The 23,405-nt window shown below is 42.7% G+C and overlaps 1 protein-coding gene across 1 annotated transcript in view; it reads right to left on the minus strand.

Annotated features, from left to right (window-relative positions):
* KIAA0825 (KIAA0825 ortholog) overlaps positions 1–23,405 on the minus strand; it is a 498,599-nt gene that overhangs the window by 242,420 nt on the left and 232,774 nt on the right. Inside the window, exons 16-19 of the mRNA XM_075541286.1 lie at positions 22,086–22,494; positions 17,384–17,543; positions 11,611–11,769; positions 9,704–9,798 (exon numbers count right to left, since the gene is read on the minus strand). Coding sequence (XP_075397401.1) covers positions 9,704–9,798; positions 11,611–11,769; positions 17,384–17,543; positions 22,086–22,494 — 823 coding nt within the window. The remainder of the gene's footprint in view (positions 1–9,703; positions 9,799–11,610; positions 11,770–17,383; positions 17,544–22,085; positions 22,495–23,405) is intronic.

The raw sequence follows: 23,405 nt of genomic DNA on the forward strand, positions 1-23,405 counted from the left end.
GAATCAATAGGCCAGCCGATACCTACCCCAGGGGGAACCTGTGCCACAAACATTTTGTGGGACCCCACAGTGGATTTGGGGAAAGACTGAAAGCCTCCTCACTGCAAAATGAATGCACGCCACACAGCAATTTTAGCTGTTGATCCGCTGCAAGGAGCCAGAAGTGCCAGTATAGGAATGCATAAGCAGCTAGGGAAAAAATTCATTACAAAGTAAAGTTTGGTTCATTTTTGACAAGCAAAACTTACTCCCATGGCTGCTTTTGAGAAAATTATTATACCTCCCTTTCATCAAAATTTTGTCAACTCTGCATTTCTGTCAAGAGCATTTAACATATTTATTTGGGTTGCCTGTTCCCTCCTTCACTAAAGGAATGGAGACTTTGGTTTAAATACCATCTCTGATTATTATATGACACAGATACATACAAGCTCTCCTGAGAAAAGGACATCACCATGCTTTCTTCCCCCACGGTAAGGGACAGGAGGCAATGGTGAGGGACAAGAGGTGATGACAGACACGAGACCGACATGTAGGCAGGAAGGTTGAGGATAGAAATACTGATGAAGGAGGTGGGAGGCAGGTCAGGTCCAGAGAGGCTTATATGAAGTTGAAACCTTGGGACAGTGAACATTAGAATTCAAAATTCAGAATTGTGTGGAGCAGCACTGTGACTAACTTAACTTATTAAAAATAAATACTTTCCATAAGGTACACAAAACTACACCCAAGGCCACTGAGTCAATTCCAACTCATGAACTACTTGCTCAAAAAGGTTTGTCAAAGGCAGGAAATAAGCAGAACAGAAATGAGTGGCTAAATAGAAATCCCATAATATCCAGCAATACCTCTGCTAGGTATATACCCTACGGAAGTAAGAGTCATACATTGCTAGGTATATACCCTACAGAAGTAAGAGTCATACATTGCTAGGTATATACCCTACATTGTATGACTACAGAAGTACATTGTATACAGGGTACAGAAGTACATTGTACAGAAGTACATTGTATACAGAAGTACATTGTATACAGGGTACAGAAGTACATTGTACAGAAGTACATTGTATACAGAAGTACATTGTATACAGGGTACAGAAGTACATTGTACAGCAGTACATTGTATATACAATGTAGGGTATACATTGTATACCCTACAGAAGTAAGAAAGAGTCATACACTGCTAGGTATATACCCTACAGAAGTAAGAGTCATACATTGCTAGGTATATACCCTACATTGTATGACTACAGAAGTACATTGTATACAGAAGTACATTGTATATACAATGTAGGGTATACATTGTATACCCTACAGAAGTAAGAAAGAGTCATACATTGCATCCCCATGGTCACTCTGGCACTCTCCCCAATAGCAAGAAGTTGGAAAGAGCCCAAATGCCCATCAGCAGAAGTCTGGATAAAGAAACCTTGGTGCATAGACACAATGGAGCACTGTGCATCTCTAAACAGCAATGAAGAAACCAGAAAACACCTCCTGGCCTGGATGGACCCGGAGCACTTTATGCTGAGTGCAGTTACCCCATCACAAAAGGAACGATACTGTATAAAAACAAGACAAAGACCTGCTTAGCCAAGGAAACAGACTCTGGAGGGTCCTCAGGAAGGCAGGGCATAGATGGGAAGATGAAGCACCACGTGAGAAGGTTGCCGTGTATTGGACTTGGTGCAGGGAAGGACGGAGGCCCATAACAGTGAGAGGAGACATCAGAGGAGGGGGGATAAACGAATATGGTGGTGACGGCGTTTGATGAGTAGTCTGAACTGTGGAATGCAACATTGACGGTCTTAAATGTATTACCCACCCACCTAATTCCTAATAAAGTTAATTTTATAAAAGGAGAAAAGGAAAATAAATGGCTAAGAATATAAGCTCTGGAGACAGAGCCACTCATATCTAGGTCCCTGTGTGGCTCAGTTTCCTTATCAGGAAATCAATACTCATTCGGTGCGCACTTCGTGAAGGCTGTCACAAGGAATATGAGGTAAATAAATGTCTCTAAGGTGCTCAGATGGTTCCAGTTGTGTGGCAGTTGCTCTCTGTTACTTATCTTCATCATCACATTTTTAGAGTAGATATACAACTAATACACACTTTATTTTTTATTTTTTAAAAACTCACCATGGGGAGGGGGTACAAGGTAAAAGACCAGATACAGACTCAGAAGTCCTGCCCGTAGTTCCAAGTGCCACTTCAACTGTGGCTTTGTACATGCCATTGACATCTTGTACCCTCACACGTTCTTGTCTCCCTCCCATTACAAGGTTGTCATGACGTGCACATGAGAAAATGTAGGTGAAAGTGCTTTACCGGCCCGTATAAGACATTGGCATATACACCCAAGTTACCTATCAGGAAACAACTAAACGACTCGTGTTTATCAGTTTATTGGGTTCCTATAAGAAATCCCTGTGGTTATTGCAGTTGGTGGGATCAATGCTATTGGGTCATTCTCATGTGACAGAGGAGAGGGGCTCTCTCGGATTGCTCAGGCTGCAATTCTTCAAGGCACACACCACCGCTGTGTGACTTCGAACTGCCAACCTTTCCTTGTGCAGCCAAGCGCTTAACAGTTGCGCCACTAGGGCTCCTAACTCTTAGAAATCCTGAGAGGATGGAAGGTTCCCTTAAACATGCTCCATTGTGTTTGCCCACATCTATGCATGAAGCATGCTGCTTTATGACTTCAAAAGAGAAGGGGGCCTGCGCCTGCTTGCGAAAATGCTGTGCAGGTGGGTGGGGCCCTGAGCATGGGCTCTTTGGGCGGAGGTGGGGCTGGGGAGGAAGAACAAATGTGGGCTTTTTATTTGAATGGCCCGGCATATGTCAAGACCGTAATGGCTCCGAGGTAGGCACTCATACAGTCAGCCGCCCCCCCATCTTAAGCCCACCTCTCCCCAACTAGGCAGCCAGCCTGCTGCTGCCGCACCAGGAATTTACTGCCACGCGCGACCATAAACATCGTGCTAAATGGTAGCCCTGCCCGAGAACGGCCATTTGAGAGTGCCGTGTGTGCGGTCTGAGGCCAAAGGCAATATTTCCTACTCTCTACACACCACAGGCACAGCCTATAATCTGTATGGGGCAATGGTGCAATCATAATTATTACTATTAAAAGTCAACAATCAGCTCCACAGATCGACGGCCCTTGTACACACTGTTTTCTAGTCTCTGTTTCCTCTCAGATGCATGGCTATTGTGCACCTGGAAAGGCCCCAAAGTGAGAGCCAGAAACCTGCCACCACCACCCCTTCTGCTGTTCCCGCCGTTCTAGTTCATTGTGTTTGCTCAATTCCAAGCCAAGCTCCCCTGCAGTATATTTAGATGGTTCAAATAGCAGAGAACTCTGCTGTATTCACAGATTATTCTCGGCGCCACACACTCTCGGGAGTTGGTCTGTAAGAAATATGGTAGAGGAGAGGCGACCTCAATTGGCTTCAGTGACAAAGAGCACAGTATCAACATGGCAATCTAGAGATGCGCCACGAAGGAAGGAATGGGGAGTTCCTTTTGGTGAGCTCGCCTGCGAAATCACCTTCCTTCCCCTTTGGTCGTCTGGGTTTATTTCCACGTGGATGAGAAAGGAAGACAGAAAGCAATAGTGAGAAACGGCCAAGTACTGTTATTATTGCAAAAGCGCTATGTCCAATCGTGGCACTTTACGCTTTTATAGTATTAAAAGTAAAGTTGTGGAGCTGATATATATGTTGACTGTCTGAACCTCTGAGGAGTCTTCTCCCCTTCCCCCCCCCCCCCAATGGCAAAGTCTCTAAGTAGAAAGGCATACATCATTTATATATATGCAACATCACCTTTCCAAGGCCATAGTTGGTACATATTTCTTCAAATAACTTGAAAAACACTGATTCATGTGCAAAGATTTGGTAGGGTACTGGTGTCTATGAACTCCACTTTGCACATTTCGACTTAAGTCCTATCACTTAAACGAAAAGTCCTGGTGGCATACACCTGCATCAGAATCGACTTGATGGTCGTGGATTTGGTTTGATCCTGGCTTGGGGGCACAACAGTTAAATCCCCAGCTGCTCACTGCAAGGTGAGTGATTCAAACCCACCCAGAAGCCCTGTGCGAGGCAGACCAGGTGGTCCGCTTCCTCAAAGATGCACCAGGAATGTACTAAGGGGCAGGACTACTCTCAGGTGAACTTTGTCTGCAGGCCCCAAACACCACCCCCACCATCACCACCCCCACCACCATGCCAATGCCAAAAGATCCTTGAATCACGGAGGGAAGAACAGACTTCATTGCTGAAGAGACCAGGGCATGAATTGGATCGACTGATTAAAAATAACCATCAGCTCTTTGTGGTTTTAATCTCAAACTTCTAACAACAACAATAATAATAAAACATGGGCATTTTAAACACATCAGGCGTAATTAATATGATTTTCACACAACTTTGGAAGAAATGAAGACAATGCATATTATTTCTACTTGGGATTTCCAGAGTATGCTTTATATACCTGGATGATCGCTAATTAAACGCCATACTGGGAGAGTGCTGCTTATCTGTCAGAGGTGGGTTTTTCTTTGCATTCTTTTTCTTCACTGTTTATTCATTCAATAAATACTACTTAGTGCCTAGGATGAGTCCCAGGACTAGTCAGTCTAGGTCATATAGCATAGAATAACCAAAAACCAAATTCACTGCCATGGAATCGATGCTGACACACCACACCGACCCTCAAGGACAGGATAGAACTGTCCCTGTTTCCGTGAGTAGAAAGTGTTTACAGGAGTAGAAAGCTCTGTCTTTCTCCTGCACAGAGGCTGGTGGTTTTGAACTGTAGACCTTGTGGATCACAGCCCAACGCTCCAAAGCATAGACTAGGATCGGCAAAGTCCCACTCGCATAGATGGAGTTTATGTTCTACCATGCGGGGCAGGAAAAGAAGGCATGGACAGTGACCCCTGGTTTCAGCGAGTGACCGCTCAGATGAGAAGGCAGCGTAGAATGGGGTCACTTCAGATGAGTGACAGGGAAGAGGCTCTCTGAGAAGGTAGAACTTGCCTCAGACAGACAGACAGACAGAATAGCATTGTCTGACTCGCTGAGGGAACTCTAAGTGCAAAGACCCTAAAGTGGGCGAGAGTTTGGAGAACCCCAAACACAGGAAAAGAGACTGAGGTTGGGACATTTTGAATTGGAGGGAGGTGTTTTGAGATTGGGACAGAGAGTGGGCAGAGGACACATCTGTACTAAGAACTCTGGAGACCACTTAATTTTTCATTCTATCTTTGCAGTCAGCACAGAACCAATGAGAAGGACAAAGGAGGCAATAGCTCAGCTACAGATACCCTTAGGAGCACACATCTCTTCCACGTGTTTCAACTCTCTCTCAAGTCTCCAACTCTCACCAGCGCAACTAGCCTTTGGCCCTTCCTCTTCACTCATTTCCCCACTCTAGGAGTGTCTTTCAGCCTCCTGGGCTCCCTGTCTGTTCTCCGACCTGACACTTGCTCAGACCCTCAGTCTAGGCCTGACGTTGGTGGGCTGCCTGGGTGGTTTCTTGTATTTCCGGTTCTCTGCTCATTCTTGATGACCTTTTCTGTGCCCTTGGGCCATTTGCTTCCTGGTTGTGTATTTTATGATTTTCTGTATATGAAATCCAGGATCGCTAGATCTGTACAGACAGTAACTGGACTGATCATTGCCTAGGGGCATGACAGAGGAAGTGGCGGGGGGAGAGAGAAGGGGAACTAACAACAATGACTAGGAGCAGAAAATGTTCTGCAATTGATTATAGTGATGATTGCACAAATCTTAATTGATTGAACAATTACATTGTATGCTAGTGAAAAACAATAAAAGATCTGATAGCTATGAAGGAAAATAAATTTAAGAAAGTTTCTTCATTGCTTATGTCAACCATTTGGAATGTTTAAAAATTATTAAAATGTATTATAAAAATTAATATTATTAGAATTTTTCCAAAAAAGAATTAGTAGAGAACCAAGTACAAGTAAGCATGCAGTCAGAATGCCCAGGGTCAACTGTTCGAAATCACCAGCCACTCTGTGGGAGAAAGGTGAGGTTTGGGACTCCTGTAAATGACTATAATTCTCAGAAATCCACAGGGCGGTTCTCGCGTGTCCTATAGGGTCCTGGTGAGTCAGAATTGATTCAGTGGCAGTGCGTTGTTTTGGTTTTTTTTTTTAACCTTAGCAGACATTAACATTGGTACTATGTGCTAGTGTTACTGCTTTTCTAAATACATATTGTGTGTTTTCAATATTCAATAACCTTTCCATATCCTTAAACATTCTTGAGGAAGTATGGCCAGAACGCTCCTTCGAAGTGAGGATGGCGAGACGCCACCTCACATACTTTGGACATGTTATAAGGAGACACTAGTCCCTGGAATAGGACATTATGCTTGGTAAAGTAAAAAGGCAATGAAAAAGAGGAAGATTTTTGATGAGCTTGGCTGCAACTCTGGGTTCAGACATAACAATTTTGAGGATGGAACAGGACCGGTCAATGTCATTCTGTTCTACATAGAGTCACTATGAGTCAGAACTGACTGCATGGTACCCCCACCCCCCACCACCACCACCACCACGGCCAACTCCTTGATTGTTCCACCAACCACTTGCAATTGCTATACAATGATCGTTGTTTTTATTTTCACTCACTCAAACTCACTGTCATCAAGTCAATGTTGACTGATAGCAGCCTTATAGGACGGCGTGGGACTGCCCCTGTGGATTTCAATGTTTTAAATATTTATGGCAGCAGACAGCCTCACTGTTCACCCACGGTGCAGCGAGTGGGTTCTGGTTGCTGACCTTGTGGTTGGCAGCTCGGTGCACCAGGGCTCTTCAAGATGAGGAATCTAAAGTCAGAGCACTTAGGTAACTTTCATAATATAACTGCCCTGACCGTAGGGCACAGGAAACCTCATTGCTCAACTCCATCCTGTTTGGGAAGTGAGGGGGATTTGGTGCAACCCAGGCCTTTGTGTGTTGAACGAGGAAATCCAGAGGGACCTTTGGTACTGACACTGTCACGCCGGGCACAATGGGCGTTAGGGGATGAGTAGGAAGTTCCTTCTCTGGGGCTCGTTTCCACACTGCTATGTATGACTTCATTGCCTCTCTCACATTATGCCTTCACGTACCACCCCCAGCCCTGCGCCAACCCTAGACCATGTAGAGATAGATTTGTACAGCTATGCAACCAAAGACAGGGGCAGGAAGAGACAAGGGGCTTGTTTAATTGGTGAGCTCCCCTGGCAGGTGTAGCCTAGGTGCTCAGCATTTTCTCCTCTGGTTCCTTTTCTGTCCAACCCTAGAGAACCTGGTTCCAGGTGGGACACGGGACTGCAGATGCAGGAGGGACATACACAGGGCTCTCCACCGACACGCTCGATGTTCTGTGGTCTAACTTTCAAGCGTTTACCTCTCCCACAGCCCTGCTGTCAGGAATCCAGCACACTAAAACAAAAGCAGCATTCTTAGCTCAGGCCAAACAAAAGAGACTTGGAGGAAATAACGGCAACGATTTCCTTACCAGTTCAATATTAATCACATCTCATAAACAACATTCTTAAAATAAAAGGGAAAGTGCTAGACTAGATTAAAAATTCTCAGGTGTCTTTCTTTCATCCTTCTAAGGTAGATCAATCATGTTTATTGTAGTTTGTGGCCTGTGCTAGCTTAGACTAGCATGCCTTTCATACCATCCTTTAAAAAATCTAAGGTTCTTATTAAAATGAGATTCTAGCTGTTTCTATTAAAAATTCATGACCCTTCTCCAAGAGAACTGCTTTGACCTGCTCTTTCTGGCTAAATTTGTGGGAGTTCTTTTCTCCCACTCACCACTGCACAGACAGTCTCCAGGGGACAGGCTTTAGTAGCTAGTGACCCAATGGAGTATATCAAAAGTTGTTAAACAAAAATAACAATATGCCTCTTTGCTTAAAACACAAATTCATTTACGAGTGACTATTATACAGAGCAAATGCAGTAGGTTTTGAACGATGCACCCCCATCTTTCGTTCTTTCTCCTAGAGCATTATTTAGTGGGTTGGAAAGAGCAATTCTCAGTTGAAAAAAAAGTAAAATATCATAATACAGTTAATCTACATAAACTCAAACTTTTCCCAATAGCAGGAACAACAACAAAAGACTTATCTAGGTGAATTTCCAGGTGGATATTTAATATCGTGTAAACATCATAGAACTGTGGGTTGACTAGAGGACCTGCCTTCTCCTCTCCCCCTCCCTCCACGCCTCCATTCCAACATCCCACTTCTTCTCCGACATCCCACCTCTCCAGCAACTCTAAGAGGAGAGCAGCTTCGCTGGGGGCTTGTGCATGATCGTGATGCCTTCTGGGCTGCTGCCTGCCGGGCTGTCAGGTTGCTCGGGCAAGGCTCCAGCTTTAGTGTGGGAGCTTCTAAATCAGTGGTTCTCAACCTTCCTAATGCCGCGACCCTTTAATACTTTTCCTCATGTTGTGGTTAACCCCCCCATCCATAAAATTATTTTCGTTGCTACTTCATAACCGTAATTTTGCTACTGTTATGAAGCGGGTAACCCCTGTGAAAGGGTCATTCGACCTCCCAAAGGGGTCATGACCCACAGTTTGAGAACCGCTGTTCTAGATGGGTCAGTTTTACCCATAATGATTAGCACATGAGCTTAATTCAGGGGTGAAAGACTGAGGAGTCCGTTGTGACCATATATTTAAGCTACAGCTTTTATTGGAAACAAAGCTGCCTTCGCCCACGCCCCTCCCATCTTCCATTGAGGCAATACTACGATCTCTCTTTCTGTTACATTTTCTTATATGCACCCCGATTTCTCAAGGATGGTTTGACATTTCTACTATGTCATTGTCATTTCAGGAAAAATGATACCTGGTATTTTTACAAAGAGATAATAAAACACATTCTACATCACAAAAATCGTCTAGAAGATTTTTTTCTCATGCTCAGCTATAAGCAAACACGTGGCACTTGAACAATAAAGAGGAGAACGCGTGCAGGTGTTTTAGGAAATGTGAAATTTGATAGGAAAATCTAATTTTTCGAAATGTAAACCTTACAGTTCGTTGTTCATTCAAAACTTTACAGGTAATAAGAAAATGTTAATTGAACCAAACTATAAAGAAAATGTTTATACTTCTGTGCAAAACAAATTACATGTGTGAGTTCCTAGGCTGAAATTAGATGACCAGTTTACTGGGTTGCCCTGTTGTGCCAAAAATAACTGGCTGCAACGTGAAAAATTCAATCATGACAGTTTTACTTCTCTGTTTCCCCTGACTGGACTCATTGATGTGGCTCAGCATTTTGTGCGCATTCATTAAATGGTTTGTAAACAAAGGTATAGTTTTAGAATAACATTCAATTCCCTAACTTTCGGTGTTTACATTACTGAACTATTACATATGCAAAGTCAAATGTCCTTGAAATCCCGAGGACAACCAATGGAGTTCATCTGAGGCAAGACCAGCCGTCCTGTGCAAATGCTCCCTCTGTGAAAATGCTCGCTACGGAAGAAACGGCACCCAGGAAGAGCATCTTTCCCCGCATCGTCAGTCGTCTTTGGTAAACCACAGAGGGTGAAAAGAAAAGAGATTCTCCTGCTGATGTAGTGCTACCCGAAATACACACACACCCCAAAAGATCTCCAAGGTCCCCAGGTGTATTACCTGTTTTGGAGCAGTGCACTGAAGGTCATTTTATCCAATCTTAGATAAGTTGGCAGCAACTTTGACCAATTCCAGTTCCATTTTGTGATGGCTGACTGTTGATTAATGAGAAGATGCTATTGTTAGTTATTAATCAGAGTTAATGCGATCAGCAAATTAAAGCTCCAGCTGTGATAGACTAACTAAGAAGGAGGGGGGGGGAGTCCAAAACAAGGACTTAGACAGATAACATCAATCATGTCCACAGAAGAAGATTTTATCCCAATAAGACAGCAATTAACTTATAAAACCATTTGGGGATGTAGTCATTATTTACAAAAATATAAATCAATTTCTTGAGTCGTTATTCTTCCAAGTGTTAATGGCATTGGCCCCAAAAGTTTTTCTGCGAGGGTGACTTCGAAAAGCAAGATTCAGACCTTGGTGACTTTTTCAGCTATCTGAGCAAAGCAGAGTGTCTGTCGGTCTGTGAAAGCTTGATTTCGAAAACAAACAGAGTAGAGGAGTTCCGGATAAACTCCATGAGGGTCCAATGTTCATGCTCTCCTCTTTGGGCTAAGCAATGCATTAAAGGGGAGATTTCGAGGACCTGCACCTGTAAACAGCATAAATGATTCTTCTTTCCCCTCTCATTTAATAGATAATTTCACAACCATGGAGAAAAATGACCGCGTGAAATAATCTCGCAATTCAAAACTCGAGAAAACATGCCATTTATTTAAATGAAGTCAGGGTAATTTAGCAGCGACAACGATTATTTATGGGTTGGAGCAATGTAATGTTCAGCTCAGGAAACAGCCAATAAACTCAAAGTCATACACTCTATTTGGTTTTCAAAGTGTTATAGGCACTTATGCTCTTTACAACTAAAAAAGTTTTGATAAAAGGAGTCCAGACAGATGTTTAAAATCCAACAAGAACTCTCCCCTGTCACCTGCTGATTAATCGAGCACTACAATCCTGTCATACAGCCGGAGAAGGCTGCCCCCGGCTTGTCACCATTTGAAGGTCTTATTCTACTACAGTATTGATGAATGTAGACCAGAGCTGTAGCAGGCATGGTAAAAATATTATCTGCATCCAGAATTAGGCCACTGTTTTAATTCTTATTTTCGTCAGAGCTCTAGGTCAAGCAATTCTTCTCTTCTGCCCTGTTAGTTCAAATTGTCTGTCAAGAGCCTTCCAGGGGGAAAAAAAATGCACCAAAAGAATGAACAAAGCACAAGCGACTTTGCATTTTAAGTACTTTGGTATAAAGATAATTTTTAAATGCCTAAGAATGGAAACATGCAGTTTAGACAATGGCATGATCTGAGAGTGGAGAAAAGAGTGTGCTATTTATTACAGTGATTTATCCAAATATGCTGAAATTAACTACTAGGGTTATTAGCTAGCCGATAATAAATTGAGCAAAGTGTTTAGGATTATAAGAATTAAATTTACCTCTTGCCACTTAAAAGAGAAACCCACTGTCCAATTGTAGGTAAATTTAAAGCAAACTATTTGCTAATTTACCTCATGCATTCCTACAGCTTACTAAGTGGTTTGTGAGTGTGGGCACTGGGGTGGAAGAGGAGTGAATCAGGAGAGGGAAGAACATGACCAAACGCCTTGTTCCTGGGACCTTCCACGGACACAGGCTAACAGATGTTCCCTCTGCCCATGGTAAACCAACCCAGCCAAAGGCTAAGTTTTACAGACTAAACTCATGAATCAGTTTGACAAATAAAAAGGAGGTAAAATAATTTTTTCAAAGTCAATTTGTACAGATCATGCAAACATAACAAGGCCTGGTGATTCTCAGCCAAAGTTTATGGATACATAAATAGCCAAAGGCAGGGAATTTTCTTGTGGGTGTACAGGAAGCACCCATTTAAATTAAAGTCACCACTTAGTGTTCCACATACCTGATCTAGCATATTTTCACGAAACGCCTTATGCACATGGAAAGGGTTAAAGGCAGAAGCTTGATCTTCCACACTCTTCAAGGTCATCTTTAAAGGTCGGATGGGTAATGGCTTTTCCTTCGAATCATTCATTAAAAACAGCTGTTCCTTTAAATATTCCTTCCAGGAAAAGAAAAGGGAAAACAACAAAACAAAACGTATTAATGAAGTTATGATGATGATGAGCACAGAATCTCTTTAAAACTAAACTGATCCCAAAACAAACTGCACCATTTCAACACATGCTCTGGGTTCCCGTGGTCCTTGACTCAGGCGTTTTCTGAAGACACAGCAGAGGACCAGTCAGCATGCAATAAACCCATCAAGAACAGGTCTTTCTTATCTACCGGGGAGATGATACGATCATTCAACAAACTCTTAAAGATGGAATGTATGGACCCGAATCTTTCAAACAGGCATTGACTCTTCATTGGTTCCTGCGTGAAGCATGTAGTGTTACCAAAATGACTTTTTACCCTTTAAATCGTTTTATTAGGCGCTCTTACAGAGATTATAGCAATCCATAATTCAATTAGATCAAGCATAGTTGTACAGTTTTCCAGACATTTTCTTTCTTCTTCAACTCTTTGATATCAGCTCCCCTTTATCCCCTCTTCCCACCCCACCACCCCCATGAACCCTTAATATATTATGCAGTATTGTTGTTATTACTTTTGCCGTATCTTACACCATCCAATCTATCTGTTTGCCTACCATTTTGTCATTCATTCCCCTCGAGTGGGGTTATAGTCATGATTGCTTTTTAGCTCAGATATAGGAATTATGAACGCTCACACAAGACTCGGACAGCATTGAGCGGTCCCCCATTTACTCCAGGCTCAGCAGAGCACTCGGGCGTTAGCGGGCAGTGCAGCTCCTAGTGACCCCGTACGCCACAGGAGACTGTTTTTCCTGGTCCGTAATCCTCATGCAAGCCACTCACCAGGTCTTTCTCCTGCAGGGCCGATGGGCTTGAAATGCCAAGCTTTCTGCTGGCAGTGCAGTGCTAAGCTGTGCACCACCAGAATTTTAATGTCAACATTCCTATTCTTGGAAAAACTGCATATCATAATGCAGGCTCCTCAACTCTATTTCTGTGCCACGCAATGAAAAATACCTAGTTCACTAGAAGACAGATTTCTACTAGCCCAACTGCAAGGGACAGCCTGGGCATAGCAGCCCATCTATTCCAGTGTGCCTCGTTTTCTACCCACAAAAGTAAATAATCTTGTTCTATTTTATGGGACTCTTTTTGTAGTCCCAAGCAAATTTAAACTATAAAAAGTCATCTCATACATGATCTGATGCTTACTTTTGATTACCAAATGACTGGAGAATACGCATCTATTCCTTCCCTGGTTTCTGCCATGTCAAGGTGTACTTTTTTCAAGCAAACTTGGGGTTGGGATTAAAGTAAAAATGTTGGCCACCTGAAAAACTCTTGATATTCAAAGTCTGGTCCACAGACCCGCTGAATCAGTATTCCTTGGGAGCTTAGCAGAAAGCAGTGCACAAGGCCTCACTGAATTAGAATCCGCTTTTTAGCAAGGGTTCCCAGGAAATTAGTAGGCACATTAAGGTTTGAAAAACTCTAGCCCAACACCAGGAAGAAATCTAGATCACGTGTTGTTCTGGTCCCAACCATCAACCAACGAAACCTTATGGACCACAATGGCCCTTTCCTTCCTGGGGACGCTATGAATCAGTGGCAACTCCATAGCACCGATGGTTGTTCTGAAAGGTCTAGAGCAGTGGTTCGCAACCTTCCTAATGCCGCGACCCCCCAACCATAAAATTATTTTCATTGCTCCTTCATCACTGTCATTTTGCTACTGTTATGAATCAGGCGACCCCTGTGAAAGGGTCGTTCGACCCCAAAGGGGTTGCAACCCACAGGTTCCGAGCTGCGCTGGTCTAGAGTATCCCAGGGGTGAGTGGTAGAGTTAAGGCAAGAAGCTACGTCTCAGGTCTGGCTTGCTTTTTCCTGTGCCACCACACCCACTGTCAGAGATAGGTGTCAAAGCCCGAATCCCTCCAAATCTAAAAAAAATTCCAATTGACTGCCACGAAGTCAATTCTGAACTCATGTAGCCCCTAGAACACCGGGTAGAACTGCCTCGTAGGTTTCCGAAGCTTTAACTCTTATGGGGATAGAAAGCCGTGTCCTTCTCTCCAAGGACACCAGGACTTCACAGTAATGGCAGTCATTTCTTGATTCACGAATGGGAAACCATCTTGCTTTAGAAACATTAATTTTGTAGTGATTATACTGTTAGAGAATGATAAGGCTATCAGAAAACAAATTTATGTCTAGAACTAGATATTAAACAGATACTTTCTCACCATCATGATCTATGCAAGTAAAATTCCTCAAAGAAGTAAATGAGTCCATAATCATTAGAAAAATAAAAAAACAAACTTTGTGGTTGCTATAACTCTTCCCATGCATTGTTGTCAATCCAACCCACAGCCAACTCATTTGAGGAGGCAGAACTATCCCATAGGGTTTTTGTGGCTGTAATCTTGATAGGAGCCCATCATTCATTTGTTCTTTCTCCCGTGGAGCTTCAGGGTGGGTTAGCAATCAAGTGCTTTAACCGTTGAGCTGCCAGGGTCCCTTAATTTCCTCTCCGCCGGTGTATTTAGACTTCCTGTGCTTCCGCTAGTTAAAAAGCCAATGTTCTGTTGCACATTGTGAGCACAATGGTGGGTTGCCCTTACGCTCTTTGAACCCTCTGCTTTATTGACCATTGTCACCATCACACAGTTGCTGTGGCCACAAGGGGGGATTTAAGGATTCTGACTCACGGCCGCCCCCCGGTGTTCGAGGAGAACTGTGCTGCATAAAGTGAGCACTGGCTGATGGTGTCCGAAGTAGATCACTAGGCCGTTCCTCCAGTGCACCTTGGGAAGCACTCAGCCGTCTAAGACTGCCCTTACAAGCCGACTACTTAGCTGCTTACACCATACAAGGGCTCCTGACAACCCATTCTCAACATGTCAGGTCCCTTTTTGGCAACACTACTTTCATCAGATTTAATAGTCAATTTCATAAGGCAGCTTCCAGGCTTCCTTTAACACAGCGGCTCTCAACCTGTGGGTCACGACCCCTTTGGGGGTCAAACGACCCTTTCACAGGGGTTGCCCGATTCCTAACAGGAGCAAAATTACAGTTATGAGGTAGCAATGAAAATAAATTTTAGGGTTGGGGGGGTGTCACCACCACATGAGGAACTGCATCACAGGGTGGCGGCATTGGGAAGGTTGAGAAGCATGCCAGCGCTCTGTGTGGTTACTGCACAGTTTCTCTACTCCTTGTTTTTGTACTCCTCTCCGTTGAAGCGTGCCACCAACTCATGAACTCCACTGCCACGTTCATCCGCGTCACGCGTCTCAGTCTCCCTTGCCTGTGACCCGAGGCAAGATCGTCCACAGGATCCATATAGTGGACATCTGTCTAGTTCAAAGACAAACCATCTTTAAACTCATCCCCCACTTCATGTCCCCGTGTGGATCAAGGATACCCATTCTTCATCTCACAGGGGCTTGCAGGCATGGATGCTTCTGAATTTAAAGGATGCTCTCCAGTAATGGTTAGCAGCCCACCTGCAGCTGCTAAAGAAGCAGCACCTTTGACTACTCATCAAATGTGCAAGCATCACAATGCGATTTCAGCCTACGTAACAACAACTCTTCTAAAACAAAAAGAGAGAAATATCGCGCTGCCATTAAACCATTCAGGTGACCCTTCAGGAAACTCTTTGTGGGTTTCCAAAATGGCAGATCTATATGGGAGTAGAAAGCCTCATCGTTCTCCCATGTAGCAGTTAGTGTTTTTGAACTGCCAACTCTGTGGTTAGCCATCCAACTTGCAACCCACTCCTCCACAAGAAGTTCTAAGTACTACCCTAGCCACCCTCAGATTGCTGTTTGGGTTTATTTCCTGTGTGGTTATCTTTTTTTTTTTTTTAAATGTAGTCACAGACGAAGATCTCACTATTTTTCTTGGCTCTAATATCACTTTACATTGTTTCTTAACTTGCAGTACTGTGTCTCACCCAGTTTAATAAGCCACCAACTACTTAGCTTCATATCACATGCAGCAGATATTGCCCGGACAGTAAATATAGTCAGTGGTAACACGCCACACACACAGCTCTCAGATTAATTCACCAGAATCGAGTGGGCGAGCAAGTAAGAATCGTCCCATAGCAGAGCTCAGGGCACTCCTGGTGATAAGCACTCCTGGCAAGGACTCAAGTTCTCGGAGGGAGGCACAGCCTTTGGATTCTCAGAACATAGCCCGTGGTTGACGGCCAGAAAAGCTTTAACTTAATTTTTTATTGGTGGCTTCACGTCATTCTCAATATTAGTGATTAGCGATCTGTTTGTTGTTGTTATTGGCTTCTAAAATACTACTATCAGTTTGTGGCATACTTTATCAACCATTACTTTCCTTGAAACTATTTAATGCCACTCAACCGACAGGTTAACACCAGGACTGAAGGGTAATACCAGTATTTGTTCCTCAGGATGACTCTGTTCAATCTAGTGCCCAACTCGACATGCCAATGATGAACATGACTACAAGGGAGGAGTTACAAACAGCCAAGGCTACTTGCCGAGTTCCCCAATAGAAAGCCCTAACAAGGTGTGAGCGTTATTTGCAAGCGTAGCTCGGTTGGTTACTGCCATACAGTTTACCAATTAAGTTCTCACACCTTGATTCTCACAGCTACTGTGAGATAGATTCCTGCCAGTCCTCTCAGACGATCAGTGAGCACAACATTGTGCTGCCGATAAATACTGGCTGATTAGCTCTATGAAAGCCAGCAAATCAGATTTACTTGAAGCCATGTTCAATAGATAATATTTGGGGAAACATTTATAGGACAAGGTTATAAAATGCTGTGGTAGAATTTCATTCACCCATTGGAAATTTATAGTTCTTAAGGCTTACCTTATTGAGACAAAACTATTTTACTGGTACATCATTCACATTATAAATTTTTATTATTCTAAAAAAATTCATGTGTTTGCATATATAAACATGATTAGACATGCCACACTAACTCAGATATATGTGATCAATTTTAAATCTGATTAAGTTTGCAAACTTACATTATTTAAAGCAACTACTTTACATTTTTGCTAAAACAGCTTGAAACATGCAAGGTCAGAGGCTTAACCCAGCAGAGGTGGACAAGCATAAGATCGTTCTAACCAGTGTCCACGCATTAATGAATTTTCTTGGGTTAATCTAGTTGCTCCTGAATGTGGTTCAATACTGCTTTTGAAGTTTTCTCAATTATGTGAGAAACTGCCAACATCCTCGAGAACACAAGTATGATGTCTCCAGGCGAAAGGCAACTACATCTCTCTCCAGAAAATTCTTCATTTCACAAACACCAAATTTCAGCATCAGCGTAATGGTCAAAGCGCACCATGTCCAATGGACACCCCCAGCCCATACAAACTCAGAACTGAATTGAATCTATGAGCCGTGTTATTGTTTAAATCATATAAATAAAACCTACATTGTTTCGGTGAGGCGTTTTTTCCTGAACAAATGCAGAACAGCCGGGACTGAATAGATTCTATTAATAATGCAATATTGAGTTTGGTATTGACTTTAAGAAGTATTATCACCTCCTTGACTAACCCTTAGCTGCCAGCAGACGCTGCCTCAGGCCAGTACACACCTAATTGCTCGGTAAAAAGGCCGTTTCCGTACCTCATTGAGCTGCATGATGTGATAAATTTGCCTCAGGTACTCGCTGCCACCTGGTTTGTGGCAGAGATCCAGGATCATCGTGTTGATTTTCTGCTCAGTCAGTTCAAGAGCAATCTCTCCTTCTTCTACAGCGGTGCTTTTCTCCATGGTCCTAAATGCACTAACACAAAGAAAGCATATGAATATCAGCAGCGCAGAATTGTGAGGATGAAAAAGAAAGAGATTGAGTGTGGAGCGCCAATGTAACCTCGTATTCCAAGCTCCCATAAAGATCTCGCTCCAATAGGCTAAGCCTTCCCAAACTGCCGATGTTCATATCAACAGTGTCTTAGAATTAAGCACCTGAAAGCATTTTAAAAAATTCAATAGTTTCTCTTTAAAACATTTCTTTATTGCATTTATACTCCCATTTATAAAACATTTCCCATTACAGAAATTGTTGAAATTGCTCTCATCGTGGGGTGAAAACAAAACATTTCTTTTTAAGAACGTATAAGAAATAATTTGTATTTTCTCTTTGAGGATTAAAAAAAAGTGTCTTTGATGCTGGAAATAGCTTTGGTATTCTGCCTTTTGTAGGGACCTCTTTACACCTGTCTTAGAACACATTAAAGACTAATTAAAGTGTCAAAAGGGGGAGCCCATTATGCTAACTATAGGGGAGGTGCTTCTGGCAGTGAGTTTACCACTGGGTATTTTAAATTGGCTTTTTGACACTTGTTGCCTTTTAAAAATGTATGTCCCTCCTCCTGTTTCTTTTCTGTAACAGATACTTAGCGAAAGTTACTACCCTGATGACTCTTTCCAAGGAAGGACAAGTCATATTTCTGAAACAATTCTTTTGAGAAACCCACATGCTTATTACTAATTTTAACCATCACTTACATGGTACCACAGGATAACAAAAAAATTAAAAACAAAACAAAAAAACAGCACACACACACACACACGAACCAAATTTAAAACTGCCAGACCACCCCCTGGGCACTTCCCTGCACCGCCCTCCCTCTCTCCCACACCAACAACAACAAGTCATGGTATTCAACTTCCATCATATACATTCCACACTAATTTTCTTATTACAGTTGCTATTGGGATCATGTTAGGCTTTGCAATGCAAGCACGCTTAAGAAAACTCGTGGTTTTCCACTGTTTCCCAGACTAAATGAAATCTACTGTGGCACAATCAGCTGTGTACTGCAGTTCATTACTGAAATTTGGCCATGATTATAAAATTAGTTCTGCTAAGAGTCAGTGCCGCTGACCTGAAGACTGAACCAAATGATAGCCAGCTGCTGTTAACTTTGACATTGCTTCCACATGTCGCTTCAAAACTCCGCACGCAGAGAAAACACAGAGAGGGAAAGGAATTTGAGGAGTGTACAAGTCTTGCTACAATTTCAAGCAAATCCTCCTCTGCTCTAGTTATATTCATTAGTTCAGAGGAAATCTTGAAAGGCCTTTTTACCACAACAGCAAAAAGTTTGCACAAAAAAAGGAAAAATCTTTTTTTTTGGAAGCTGCGTACAGGTTGCAAGTGAAATTTCCTGTCAGGTTCTGGAGAGGCTGACATTGAAAAAGTTGAGGCCCGCTGACAAAGGAGTGTCTCAGTGTCAGTCCCTGAATTGTATCCTTTCCTGTCCATCACTGTGCAGGTGAAGCAGATGATTGGATTCAGTCAATGCTATGATTAATGAGTTCCTCTCTGGATTTGGGACTGCCTATCAATCATGTCATTAGGGAGAATGTGCCCTGAAAGAGGCAGACCTTAGCCAAGGAATAACTGCATTAATCTTAATCTGGATATGCACCCAGCCAGCCAAGTCAGGGTCACCATGATGAAAAACAATAATCTTCAACTCGACAAATTACTTTGCCAAGACAGACGTTTCTTTACTTTTTGGGGGGCGGAGTGTTCTCCACAATCTGAGTCGACTGCTTCGAGCTTGAGTGTTACTACAAAGTGAAGGTTATTGTAACGAATAGTAATGCTTTCAGGCAGAAGGCAAGGGAGGCCCGGCTTACCGCTGCCACTTGTTCTACTGCTGTCGTTTCCCCAGTTTCCATAAAATCCAAGATGAATTTGGATGCAAGTGAAAGGAATCTAGTTAAATGATATATCACGTAATCTCAGGAAAATCGTGATGGTGGGTTGAAAGTTAAATTCTCCTTAACAGAACTGTTTGGGTCCAAATGCTTACATTCCCATCCTTAGCAGCAACACAACAACAAAAGATCCGCCAAAGCCAAGGCATCATGTCACCAATACAGGCATCCTCGTGTGAAATACACTTTTCCTCAGAGGATGGATCTGTAAACTAAAAGATCATTGGCTTGTGAGAAATACTTAAGAGGCACATCCAATAGTAAATAAGATTATCAATCTGAGATCAAATTCAAGAGGAAACATTCCTACAGCACCAGAAACTTATAACAGATTGTTAGAGGAAGTCAAGTTTAACATTTTTCCCCCAATCAATGCAGTCATTCACTTTAAATCTGCATTTTTGTATACTGATATCATTTGAGAAATTGAGAAAGATATAATGCTTAAAATTTAAAAAAATTATTCAGCATCTTTGAAGACTGTGACACATTTTTTTAAAATCAGCAAGTCTTCATTTTGCTGTAAGAAATAACTAAATAATCTGATGGTCCAAGAATCAGCCAAAAATTAGCTCCATAGCTCTCTACTACAGGATACCATCAATAACGACCCTACGGGACAGAGCAGACTGCTCCCTATGGTTTTAAGCTGCAGCCTTTACAGAAACAAACCACTGCTTCCTGGTGGGGCAGAGCGCTGGTGGGTTGGCCCCGTTGACCTTTTGTTAGCAGCCCAACGCGTGGAACACGGGGCCATGACTTGACGGCAGTGGGTTTGGGCTTTTCTAGGATATCAGACTCGTTAGCACTGTTTATAAAAATGAAAATAAAATAAGCTTTAAGGAAAAAGTTTATTTCTAAATTGCTGTATGCAGCCCAAGCTATGTTTCTTAGACATTGCTTTGAATTGATCTCCTTTGAAAGAAGGGCCTCCTAAATCAGCAGTATCATAAATCTAATTTTGTAACTATAATCAGATCACTGTTTTCACTTTTTTTCTCCTCCATTTCACAATCAGTGCCATGGATAGTGACATCTGGCCTTAATCTTATAGGCATTAGATTAGAGCCTGTAAATCGGTATCAAATGCAAATGCCAAGGTTAAGAGGTCACTCTCAAAGTTACTCAACATTTGCCTGACTCTGCCGGTTCCTCTTGGCCATGAGACACCCAGAAGTATGTTTCTACCGGGTCAGATGGCTTGACCAGGGAAGTCATGATTACCTACCCTTCCCCGCTTGGAGTACTATGAAATCTCATAGGTATAAACGAACAGATAAAGTTCTTTCGTTATTATAATGGTCGCCTGTGAGTGCACTGCTATTTAAGAGTCCATAACTAAAAGGAGCCACAGTGGTGCAGTGGTTAAAAGCTCAGCAGCTGACCGTCCTGGATCAAGAACCGTCCTGCCCCTCTGTGGGAGCAGAAACCTGGCAAGCGACTCCTGTAAGACCACAGCCTGGAAGCCCTACTCTGTCCTATAGGATGGCTGTGGGCAAGAATCATCTTGACTTCACACAACCATAAGAACCGTGAATAGCAAATGCTTACTGGTGGTAAGGTTGCTACTAAGAGCTTTATGGATGTTAACTTATCTAATTTTTCGGAACAATTCTTCTCAGCCTGGCCTTATCACTGAGAACAATCCTGGAGGAAGCCAGCAGCTGGCATGCAATGATCTACCTACAGGGGATTTGCAGGGACCATTCTGATTTCCAGTGCCCGAGCTCTTTCTCACTACCACCTATTAGTCAAAGTAGCCACGATTCCAGTGAGTTAGGGTACCAAACTGTACGAAAGCATCTCTGCATGCATACATTCACTTGTAAAAGAATGGGACAGGGTGTGGAGGCGTCTTAAGGAAGACTCATTTTCAATCCACCATGTCTGGACTGCAATTCCTTTATTAACATCACACAATTCTATTGCTGAAGACTAATTTTAAGACACGAGAATATTTAAGTATATCAGGGACCCTTAAAACACTTTGCAGGACCACAAATCACTTAACTACTGGTGACAAACCCAGGAGAAGGCTGACATTTGCCTACAGACACAGCTGGGTGTATTTATAGCTCGTGTGTGCTATGCCCCAGTTGCCCTCTGGGATTCTTACATTACGAGATGAAAAATGTGTACCTTTTTGACAATCAGGTACACAGAAAGCAATAAAAAAGCCTTTTACATCCATTAATTCCTTCTTAATTTAATCTCCATGCCCAATCCATTTATAAAATGCCCCAAGCTATCCACCAGATACCTGTTTGCACACTGAAAAGGACTGAAACGGAATTCTCCTGGGCTTAACAGCCACACTTTTCTTCAGAAACCTCCAGACGGTGACGAAACAAGTATAATGTTCCAGTCTATCGGTCAGGCTCAAATTTTACTAAGACAAGGAATTCCACACACCCACACCCACCCCCCACCGTTTCTTAAAGGAATACTTATCTGCTTCTACTGTTCACAGTGTTCCCATGACATTGGCTAGATTGCTGCCCATCTGACAATGCTGTGCTATTGTTGTTGTTTATTGGTGGCTTTCTTCTGGTGAATGTATTTGATGAAACACAATGAAAGAAAATCATCGGCTCACCATTCAGTGCTCAGTTTTCTTGCTTTCAGCAATTGGCGTTCAATCCAGTTAGGTTTTTGCTGCTCAATGCTCCGGATGACCCTCAGGGTCATTTGATGAGGGCTGCTTGTCGGCTCTCTCAGGATGCTTTCCAAACACACACAGATCAAACCAAGTTTCTCTTTACTCCATCTGTCAAGGGAGGCACCTGTTAAAAGTTCCACAGTATTTCCATCCTCAAATATCCGACATATAATTACAATCAAGTTCCAGACAAGCAGGCCGGCTTTCTTCAATTCAACAAAGTTTTTTGACATTTTTCTCTCAGACAGAAAAAAGAAGTACTTAATTGGGGGAGGCAAACATGCAATCACCGTAGGTAACTTGCTGATGACAATAGATACCGCCTGAGCAGCAAGCCTGACGAAGCCTGGGGAAGGGAAGAAAGAAAAGGTATGATTAATATTAGCATTTGCGTTCTACCACTGGGTTGTTTTGAGTGTTGTGTGTGTGTGTGTGTGTGTGTGTGTGTGTGTGTGTGTGTAAGATTGTCAAGAAGAGCAAGTGCTTAACATCTTCCGACAAAACTCTACTAGGGTCCTGGGTAGTACTGCCTGACAATCCTCAGTTCCTAAATCTCAGCTAAGAAACAAGTCTGGTTCTCATTTTTCTTCTACACATGGGGATTAGGAAAGTCGGAATTATTGGTAGTACTTTTTATCCATTCGAGTTTCCGCTCGAAAGGCCTGTAAGTTCTCTTCGTTGACAAATGCTGGCCTCTTCACGGCCTCTGATTACGACTGACCCACTTGCTCTTTCTTTCCTCAGGAACCCACCACGGGCCAATCGCCACTTCGCTTCTCGGGGACTGGTTCCTTCTCTTCCTTCAGCCCCGCACCCACATGTCACCTCTTCTGAGAGCTTTCCCGGACTACCTCCTCGAAAGCACTCCTTGCACACCCTTCTTAATCCAGTCCCAGCCCCTTCCGATCATGGAATCTTTGTTTAATTGTTTCATCTTTGTTTAATTGCCTTTATGATACTTGGCATCATCGATATAATTTTGATACTTGGCACCATCGATATCGTTTTCTCCTTTGTCTGGCACCCTCTAATGGAATTTAAGCTCTATAAGGTCACTATTATATTGCTGGCACTCAGTATCTGGCATACAATAGAAAAATGTATTGAATAAATTAGTTGGTACACTTGCGTATGTTTACCTTTATTATTCTACTTTGCTTCTTTGTGACCTATGCTAGTTTCACTTTTTACTAATTTGTTGTTGTTGTTGTTCTCTGTGTTGTCAGGTGCCCTGAAGTTGGCTCCAACTCACAGTAA

The sequence above is a fragment of the Tenrec ecaudatus genome, chromosome 2, assembly GCF_050624435.1.
Source record: "Tenrec ecaudatus isolate mTenEca1 chromosome 2, mTenEca1.hap1, whole genome shotgun sequence".
NCBI classification, from domain to species: domain Eukaryota; kingdom Metazoa; phylum Chordata; class Mammalia; order Afrosoricida; family Tenrecidae; genus Tenrec; species Tenrec ecaudatus.